At 44.1% G+C, this 10,347-nt stretch overlaps 1 protein-coding gene across 1 annotated transcript; it reads left to right on the top strand.

Annotated features, from left to right (window-relative positions):
• The first annotated feature begins 2,453 nt into the window (after positions 1-2,453).
• Positions 2,454-8,979, top strand: LOC118371525 (17-beta-hydroxysteroid dehydrogenase 14-like). The gene is made up of 9 exons (XM_035756994.2): positions 2,454-2,797; positions 2,900-2,938; positions 3,545-3,642; positions 6,043-6,109; positions 7,682-7,773; positions 7,934-8,038; positions 8,142-8,209; positions 8,371-8,467; positions 8,650-8,979. Exons 1-9 carry the CDS (start codon positions 2,707-2,709, stop codon positions 8,791-8,793), a joined length of 801 nt encoding a protein of 266 aa, XP_035612887.1. The 5' UTR covers positions 2,454-2,706; the 3' UTR covers positions 8,794-8,979.
• The last annotated feature ends 1,368 nt before the right edge of the window (positions 8,980-10,347 follow it).

The raw sequence follows: 10,347 nt of genomic DNA, 5'->3' as shown, positions 1-10,347 counted from the left end.
AGCCAGCGTTTTCCTCCTCTCCTGCGCTGTCGGAGTCTCCCGCCTGTTCAGCGCTTCCAGAGCCTTCCTCCTCTACAGCGCTGCCGGAGCCTCCTGCCTGTTCGGAGCAGCCTGAGCTGCCAGACTGCATGGAGCAGCCAGAGCTGCCAGTCTGCATGGAGCAGCCAGAGCTGCCAGTCTGCATGGAGCAGCCAGAGCTGTCAGCCTGCATGGAGCAGCCTGAGCTGTCAGTCTGCATGGAGCAACCTGAGCTGTCAGTCTGCATGGAGCAGCCAGAGCTGCCAGTCTGCATGGAGCAGCCAGAGCTGCCAGTCTGCATGGAGCAGCCTGAGCTGTCAATCTGCATGGAGCAGCCAGAGCTGCCAGTCTGCATGGAGCAGCCAGAGCTGTCAGTCTGCATGGAGCAGCCTGAGCTGTCAATCTGCATGGAGCAGCCAGATCTGCCAGTCTGCATGGAGCAGCCAGAGCTGCCAGTCTGCATGGAGCAGCCAGAGCTGCCAGTCTGCATGGAGCAGCCAGAGCTGTCAGTCTGCATGGAGCAGCCAGAGCAGCTAGATCTGCCAGTCAGCCATGATCTTCCAGATCTGCCAGTCAACCAGACTCTTCCAGATCTGCCAGCCAGCCAGGATCTGCCGGAGCCAACTACCTGCCTGAGCTTCATCTCAGTACTGGGCTTCCTCTCAGTACTGGGCTTTCTCTCAGTACTGGGCTTCCTCTCAGTACTGGGCTTCCCCTCAGTCCCGGGCTTCCCCTCAGTCCCGGGCTTCCCCTCAGTCCCGAGCTGCCCCTCAGTCCCGAGCTTTCCCTCAGTCCCGAGCTTCCCCTCAGTTCCGAGCTGCCCCTCAGTCCCGAGCTGCCCCTCCGTCCCGAGCTGCCCCTCAGTCCCGAGCTGCACCTCAGTCCAGTGGGGTTCTGGGTGAGGACTATTAGGCCATGGTCGGCGGCGAGAGTGGATTATCCCAGGACGCGAGGGGGAGGAACTATGACATTAATGGAGTGGGGTCCACGTCCCGAGCCGGAGCCGCCACCATGGACAGACGCCCACCCGAACCCTCCCTATGGGTTTGAGGTGCGTCCGGGAGTCCGCACCTTAGGGGGGGGTTCTGTCACGCCTTGGTCTTAGTATTTTGTGTTTTCTTTAGATATTTGGTCAGGCCAGGGTGTGACATGGGTTATTGTGGTGTGTTTTTTGTCTTGGGGTTTTGTGGGGCGTCGACGTAGTCTATGGCTGCCTGAGGCGGTTCTCAATCAGAGTCAGGTGATTCTCGTTGTCTCTGATTGGGAACCATATTTAGGCAGCCATATTCTGTGAGTGTTTTCGTGGGTGATTGTTCCTGTCTCTGTGTAGTTGTTCACCAGACAGGCTGTATAGGTTTTCACGTTCCGTTTGTTGTTTTGTAATATTTACAAGTTATTTCATGTATCGCTATTCTTCATTAAAGAACATGAGTAACCACCACGCTGCATTTTGGTCCGCTTCTCCTTCAACAGACGAACGCCGTTACAGGCCCAAGTCACATTTACAAACATGTTAACACATGTTATGAGACCAAACAGTAAACTGAAAGCCTACAACAAAAAGCCATGACACTCCTTTTCTGATGATCCTTCCGTAAGCCTTTATTCAGATGGCTTAGTGTATGGTATAGTATAGGGTATGGTGCACACGTGTCAGGCAGGTAATGACTCACAGGTGTTGTGGCAACAAAAATGTAGTGACATAGTGACCACTGTAAGATGTCAACAGCATTATTTCTGGGCCAGAAAAAGGTTAAATGGGGCGGCACGTAGCCTAGCAGTTAAGAACGTTGAGCCAGTAACCGAGAGTTGGCTGGTTTGAATCCCGAGCCGACTAGGTAAAAAAATCTGATGTGCCCTTGAGCAAGGCCCTAATTGCTCCAGTTTCTGTGGCTCAGTTGGTAGAGCATGGCGCTTGTAACGCCAGGGTAGTGGGTTCGATTCCTGGGACCACCCATACGTAGAATGTATGCACACATGACTGTAAGTCGCTTTGGATAAAAGCGTCAGCTAAATGGCATATATTATTATTATTATTATTATTAAATCGCTATGGATAAGATTGTAAGCTTAATGATTCAAATGTAAATGTAGAATAAGAATTGATATTTGAGTTAACTATTTAGAGACGTGTGTGAGTTGGAAGGGGGGGAAAACATGTCAAATGTATAACAGTTATAACACTGATATGAGGTGGATTTTACAGGAAAGTGAGCAGTAAAGCATTTAAAGTATTTTTTTATTATGCATTAAACAATTGCAAAAACCATCCCATTGGCTTCTTGGTTAATTGATGAATGTAATGGTTTATTTTTTCCATTTCAGAATATGCCTCATACATAGACTGAGAAACCGGTATACATGTTGACAAAGCAGGTTGCAGCACCAGGATGTCCGTTAAAATTTGCATGTAGCTCAAAACTACAAGTCCCACAAAACCGCTCACCTGTCTTCACAGACGACAACAAAACCCATGATTTTTGAGGAACTTGGAGGAGGGAAGAGAAAGTTAACGTAGAAATGTAAAAGGAAAAAAGACAACGAAATAGAATAAAAAGTGTAGCTTGGAAAGAGGGCAAGTAACTTTGTTTGCGGCATTCGACCAACACAGTCAACCAGGTAGTGGCGGTTCTTTGCGAACGTATCATCACTGAAATCATCACCCGTGACGGGTTGGCTCTAGTGAACATGTCAGGCAGTACTTTGCGTTACGGAGACAAAGTTGTCATTGTGACCGGCGGGTCCAAAGGGATTGGTAGAGGGATTGTCAAAGTATTCGGTAAGAATCAAAGTTGCTGATTTGAAGTTAGTTTGTTGAGATTTGAGCAGAGTGAGGTACTGGGGAAACAATAATGTGCTATTCTGTTGTTTTTTATCCCAGTGGAGAATGGGGCCAAAGTTGTCTTCTGTGCAAGAGGGGGTGAGTGTCTACACGTTTATTAGATTTTTTGCTCAGATTAAAGTATACCATTGCATGTGTGGTGGAAGTGGTTGCTTCTACGGTTGTGGCTAGATGGAGTACAGCTACGTACCAACAGTTGCATGTTCGAGTTGTGTTGGTGACAACTGTAGGATTGTAGCTAAGCCTAACCTTCAACTTTTTCTCCTAACCTGCTACTTTAATTCTGCTAACCTGCTACTTTAATTCTGCTAACCTGCTACATTAATTATCCTAACCTGCTGCATTAATTCTCCTAACCTGCTACATTAATTATCCTAACCTGCTGCATTAATTCTCCTAACCTGCTACATTAATTCTCCTAACCTGCTACATTAATTCTCCTAACCTGCTGCATTAGTTATCCTATCCATTTAGCCACAACCGTAGAACCCATCAGTTACAAGAAACCATCAGAATCACCACACATGTATCAATAATGTTTTCACAGAATCTTCATTCATCAGTAATCCATTGTTGAAGACTTTATGAATCATTAAAAAATCCCTCTCTAAATCATCTTTACATTGCATATTCATAAGTTTACTGTATTCTTATTATATATATATTGTTTTTGTTTTTTGACAGTGGCAGCAGGACAGGCTCTAGAGGCCGAGCTGAACAGGGCAGGGCCAGGGTCATGCAAATTTGTACCTTGTGACATCTCCAAAGAGGAGGACATCAAGGTAGGGCTTCTGGGCAATGACTTATCTTATAGGGCAGTGAAATGAGAGTCAAATGATCACTCATATGCACAACATTTCAACAGAGTTTATATCCTCATTCCTCAATGGATCTCATTCCTCACATGACCTGTGGTTTATCAGAATGCTTACTATAACATTTTGTATTATAATCTACATGCCACCTATCTTTAGTCTTTGTTGGATTTTCCCCGTCTGTGAAAGGACTCTTCTCCACTGCATTAGTTTACTCACAGCTCTAGCAAGCCCCTTGCTCCTCATTTGAAGGTCTGCTTATAAACTGCTTAGAAATCACTATTAAAAGGCCCAGTCGGTCATTATTTGAAGCTTTGTGTTTCCTGTGCCCTGGTTTCCTGTTTTTTGTGCCTCCCAGACTGAGAGTTCACTCAGGCATTGAGGTCTGTGCTGACATACATTTATTAATTAATTTTAAAAAATAAGTATATATATATACAGTTGAAGTCGAAAGTGTACATACACCTTAGCCAAATACATTTAAAGTCAGTTTTTCACAATTACTGACATTTAATCCTAGTAAAAATGCCTAGTAAAAATTAATTCCCACAGTAAGTTGGGTGAATTTATTTCCTAATAAAAAGCCTAGTAAAAATGACTTCCCACAGTAAGTTGGGTGAATTTTGGCCCATTCCTCCTGACAGAGCTGGTGTAACTGAGTCAGGTTTGTTGGCCTCCTTACTCGCACATGCTTTTTCAGTTCTCCCCAGAAATGTTCTATAGGATTGAGGTCAGGGCTTTGTGATGGCCACTCCAATACCTTGACTTTGTTGTCCTTAAGCCATTTTGCCACAACTTTGTAAGTATGCTTGGGGTCATTGTCCATTTGGAAGACCCATTTGCGACCAAGCTTTAACGTCCTGACTGATGTCTTGAGATGTTGCTTCAATATATCCACATAATTTTCCATCCTCATGATGCCATCTATTTTGTGAAGTGCATCAGTCCCTCCTGCAGCAAAGCACCCCCACAACATGATGCTGCCACCCCTGTGCTTCACGGTTGGGATGGTGTTCTTCGGCTTGCAAGCCTCCCCCTTTTTCCTCCAAACATAATGATGGTCATTATGATCAAACAGTTCTATTTTTGTTTCATCAGACCAAAGAACATTTATCCAAAATTCCGATATATGTCCCCATGTGCAGTTGCAAACAGTAGTCTGTCTTTTTTATGGTGGTTTTGGAGCAGTGGCTTCTTCCTTGCTGAGCAGCCTTTTAGGTTATGTCGATATAGGACTCATTTTACTGTGGATTTATATACTTTTGTACCTGTTTCCTCCAGCATCTTCACAAGGTCCTTTGCTGTTGTTCTGGGATTGATTTGTACTTTTCACACCAAAGTTCATTCATCTCTAGGAGACAGAACGCATCTCCTTCCTGAACGGTATGGCGGCTGCGTGGTCCCGTGGTGTTATACTGGCGTACTGTTGTTTGTACATATGAACGTGGTACCTTCAGGTGTTTGGAAAATGCTCCCAACAATGAACCAGACTTGTGGAGGTCTACAATTTATTTTCTAAGGTCTTGGCTGATTTCTTTTGATTTTCCCATGATGTCAAGCAAAGAGGCACTGAATTTGAAAGTAGGTCTTGAAATACATCCACAGGTACACCTCCAATAGGCTAATTGACATCATTTGAGTCAATCAGAAGCTTCTAAAGCCATGACATCATTTCCAGGAATTATCCAAGCTGTTTAAAGGTACAGTCAACTTAGTGTATATAAACTTCTGACTCACTGGAATTGTGATACAGTGAAATAATATGTCTGTAAACAATTGTTGGAAAAATGACTTGTGTCATGCACAAAGTAGATGTCCTAACCCACTTGCCAAAACTATAGTTTGTTAACAAGAAATGTGTGGAGTGGTTGAAAAACAAGTTTTAATGACTCCAACCTAAGTGTATGTAAACGTTCGACTTCAACTGGAGTGGACAGATAGATGAAGCCTCATCAGACAATTCAAATGTATTAGTGGTCAGACTAACACTGCAAGACGGAAGCTTTCCATAATGTTTTACATTTACATTTAGGTCATTTAGCAGATGTTCTTGTCCAGAGCGACTTCTTTTTTTTCTACACATCCAATCATCATTCAGTGTCCAGATCCTGGTGCTTGTGAACAGTAGTGACATTGTTATAACCTGTTTTGTGTGTTTGACTGAGGGATGTGTGTATGTTTCTATGTTATTTTAGTGGTGTGTCTAGCTGGTTTTTCAGCTTAGGCTCTATGTAGCAAGTTAGGTAGGTACATAGGTAATGGGATCATAGGTCCACATACCCGGAGAGAGTAATTATACACGTCTAACACAGTGTGGTGGTCAATGACAGAGTGCAGTCAACTCAACGTATGGTATTCTCTCTGCAGAGGTTGATTTCAGCGACAGTGGAGCATTATGGTCAAATAGACTGTCTGGTCAACAATGCTGGGTGGCGTGAGTATCTGTTATCATTGTGTATGAGAATTGATGTTGTTAAGGAAATGATATATCCACAAATCAGCTGATAGTTGGAATACCAATCCACATCCAGGCACTTATTTTTATTATTATATATATAGTTTTTTTACCCCCTCGTTCCCACCAAATTTGTCATATCCAATTTGGTAGTTACAGTCTTGTCCCATTGTCCCGAAAAACAACCCCGCCAAGCCGTACTGCTTCTTGACACAATGCACGCTTAACTGGGAAGCCAGCTGCACCAATGTGTCGGAGAAAACACCGAACAACTGTCAGTGTGCATGCACCCGGCCTGCTACAGGAGTCGCTAGAGCGCGATTTGACAAGGACATCCCGGCCGGCCAAACCCTCCCCTAACCCGGACGGCGCTGGGTCAATTGTGCGTCGCCTCATGGGTCTCCCAGGCGCGACTGGCTGCGACACAGCCCGGTATATAACCAGGATCTGTAGTAACACAGCTAACACTGCGATGCAGTGCCTTAGACCGCTGTGCTACTTGGGAGGCCCTGGCAAGCCATGATTTAAACAGGCATATTCAAGCATTAAAAACACATACACTGAGTGTACAAAACATTAAGAACACCTTCCTAATATTGAGTTGCACCCCTCCTTTTGCCCCCAGAACAGCCTGGACTCTACAAGGAGTTGAAAGCGTTCCACAGGGATGCTGGCCCATATTGACTCTAATGCTTCCCAGAGTTGGCTGGATGTCATTTAGGTGGTGGACCATACTTGATACACACAGGAAACTATTTATGGTGAAAAACACAGCAGTGTTGCAGTTCTTGACACAAACCGGTGCGCCTGGCACCTACTACCATACTCTGTTTAAAGGAAGTTAAATATTTTGTCTTGCCCCATTCACCCTCTGCATGGCACACACACACAATCCATGTCTCAATTGTCTCAAGGCTTAAAAATACGTATTTGACCTGTCTCCTCCCCTTCATCTACACTGATTGAAGTGACATCAATAAGGGATCATAGCTTTCACCTGTATTCACCCAGTCTGTCTGATGTGGAAAGAGCAGGTGTTCCTAATGTTTTGTACTTCGTGTATATGTAGCCGATGTGAAATTGCTAGCTAGTTAGCGGTGGTGCGTGCTAGTGGCGTTTCAATCGATGATGTCACTTGCTCTGAGACCTTGAAGTAGTGGTTCCTCTTGCTCTGCAAGGGCCGCGGCTTTTGTGGAGCGATGGGTAACGATGCTGCGAGGGTGACTGTTGACGTGTGCAGAGCGTCCCTGGGTCGCGCCCAGGTCGGGGTGAGGGGACGGACAGTAAAGTCTATACTGTTACATATACGCTTTGCAGCATCAAACCGATCACCTCCTGATCGTCACACCCTGACAAAGGTGCAAGTCGTAACGCGGATGTATTTTTAATTCATCGTTTTTTAAGATCTGCAGACATTTTTGTACCACTTAACACTTTTTTTGTGGATATGAAATGCATGTTTCTTCCCCCTCTTCTACAATTCACTCCATAGACATTTGGTTAGTGTTTATGCTGTATTCATTGAGTCCCCTCACTTTCATCCCCTTTCAGACCCACCTCATAAACCCACAGATGACACTACTGCAGAGGAGTTCAGAGATCTTTTGAATCTTAACCTCATCAGTTACTTCCTGGCCTCCAAAGTAAATCATTCACTCATTATATTTCCTTTACTGAAAGCCTTCAGGTATGATGCTTTATTACTTGTTATAAGCATGTATGAGCCTTAATAATGGGTTATTAGATACCTTATAATATGTTTTATGTCATCACGGGATCTCCCCACCTCTCTCCCCTCCTCAGTATGCCCTGCCCCACCTGCGACAGCGCCAGGGGAACATCATTAACTTGTCCAGTCTGGTGGGCTCCATTGGTCAGAAAAATGCAGCACCATATGTAGCCACTAAGGTGAACTAAAAATCTAGATAACCGTATGCAGTACTTTATTCCACTGTTTGAGGCTTGGAGAAGTAGGCCTAACAGGGGTGATGTGTCTCTTTTCCTCCACAAGGGGGCGATCATTGCCATGACAAAAGCCATGGCTGTGGATGAGAGTCGGTACCAAGTGAGAGTCAACTGGTGAGTAGAACTGGCATCTGTCTCCATTTATAAACTTTTAGGCTGTTCTACTTATTTTTTTCTCTTGCCCATTTGTCTGTCCTGTTTTAAAAATACTTTGGTATTTTTTTTGTCTCTATCTAGCTCTGTTTGCTGCAGTCTAAATGTGTATTGTCTTGTAGCATCTCCCCTGGTAATGTGATGACACCTCTGTGGGAGGAGCTGGCTGGACAGACTGCAGATACCTTAGCTACCATTAAAGAGGGAGAGAACGCTCAGGCAAGTGCTCACTTCACAGGAGCCAATACAAGATATACGATGAAATATAAGATCTGTTACAATGACATATTTCAGAATGCATTGAAAAGGGAGGGTTGGTAGAGACTTCCTAATTTCACTTGCATCTCTCGTCTTGATGAACCTGATGCCTCATCTTTAACATTCTTCCTAATCTCCAACAGCTGCTTGGTCGAATGGGGACAGAAGCTGAGAGTGGGTTGGCTGCTCTGTACCTGGCTGCTGATGCTTCGTTCTGCACTGGGATAGACCTGCTGCTTAGTGGAGGGGCAGAACTCAACTACGGCTACAAGAGCCAGGTCCCATGAGCAGGCCTCCTGACCAATAACAGGACCTGTTATGTTATATTGCCATCCTGATTGAGATTATTGAACCAATCACCCTGTCTTATCCATAGCCATGGGATGTAGAGGTGCTGGAGATGGTACAGTACCCCCTGGTGGTAAGATGGTAACGCTGCAATAATTTGTGTTGCAATAAAAACGATGAAACTATTTTTTCCGTTGCATTGTTGATATAAATGATCATGGGATTGGGGTAGGGGAGAGAGAAAAAAAACATGGAATATGTATATATGGGACCTATTTTGCATGGAGAGCTCTCAGCTGTGCACTCATGATATGCTCCTATCTATTCAGTGTGGTTGGTTTGGAGTTGGACACGCTCTGCTGTACGATAGACCGTTTAAGTTAATTCGGGTCTGACCCTCTCCACCCTCCATATTCTATTCTTTACCCCTTGTGGTGGATATCAAGTGATCTGGAGCAGTTTTCGCAATCGTTTCCACTTACATTTTCTATTAGTTTACGATTCTAAACTTGGCGTAAAGGGAATGGGAACAAAATCAAATTGCGTTTTTTCGCACTTGGCTCTCAGGCCTGCTGCTGCCCATGTCAAACACGTAGCCGTACTTGTCAACTAGTCTAGCATGCAACACAGTGCTGGGCGCGGCACAGCAGATGACGCTTTCCACCCGCTGGTGCTGGATCGTGGTAAGCTATTTTCTCCGCGATGGATCGCATAGCTGTCCATTTGTGCACAGTTTTAATTTGCACAATCTTAGTTACAACGGCCCTCTAGTTATATTTCTCTTAACCCTCCTGTGTTCTGGTCGAATTGGACAAAATTACAAGTTTTCTCTCTGAAAAATGTAGTTAATTTAATCTGATTGTCATAAAGTCCCATGACTTTGTCCACACAGGGCATCTGAACACACAAAATACATGTAGATGATTTCCATTACATTTTGGGTGTTTTATTTAACCTTTGTACACCTTCAAGTTTGTGAAATTCAAGTTTGGAGAAGCTTACAATTTATCCTACCATTTCTACCCATCTTCATACAAGTTATGATTATCATATGCACATTTTCGTGGAACAGTTTCATTTCAATAGTAACGTTTTCGTTTCTTAAAATCATTGTCACGTGGCTAATAATACAAATCGGGATTAAAATGTTTTTTTTTTTTTTAAGTTCAAATTCCACTAATGGGAGAGCACCAGCCTCTGCCATATGAACACACTGATTCACACTGGCGGCTAAATAAATGAGCACATTGAACTATGAGATAGCCTATAGGACAATGTAGCAGTAGGACTATATTTTACACAGTCAACTAAGTAAAATACATAAAGCTGACAAATGAAAACTGAAAATGTCCTGATTAAAATGCAAGGTTCTTTCAATTTCATCTATCTTCCCACTGCCTGTCTGCCTCCCTTTCTATCGGTATTGATTTGAGCTACCACTAGTGAAGCCTACATTGCATCAAATCAATAAACTAGGTCTGGCCCAATGAAGGTCTGGCCCAATGCTGTCACAGGCTAAGGTGAATCAACTAGCCTTTTCTGGGCCATCACAG

This window comes from Oncorhynchus keta, chromosome 5, assembly GCF_023373465.1.
Source record: "Oncorhynchus keta strain PuntledgeMale-10-30-2019 chromosome 5, Oket_V2, whole genome shotgun sequence".
NCBI lineage: Eukaryota > Metazoa > Chordata > Actinopteri > Salmoniformes > Salmonidae > Oncorhynchus > Oncorhynchus keta.
Note: the sequence above shows the minus strand (reverse complement) of the source record. Positions and strands in the feature narration are given on the sequence as shown.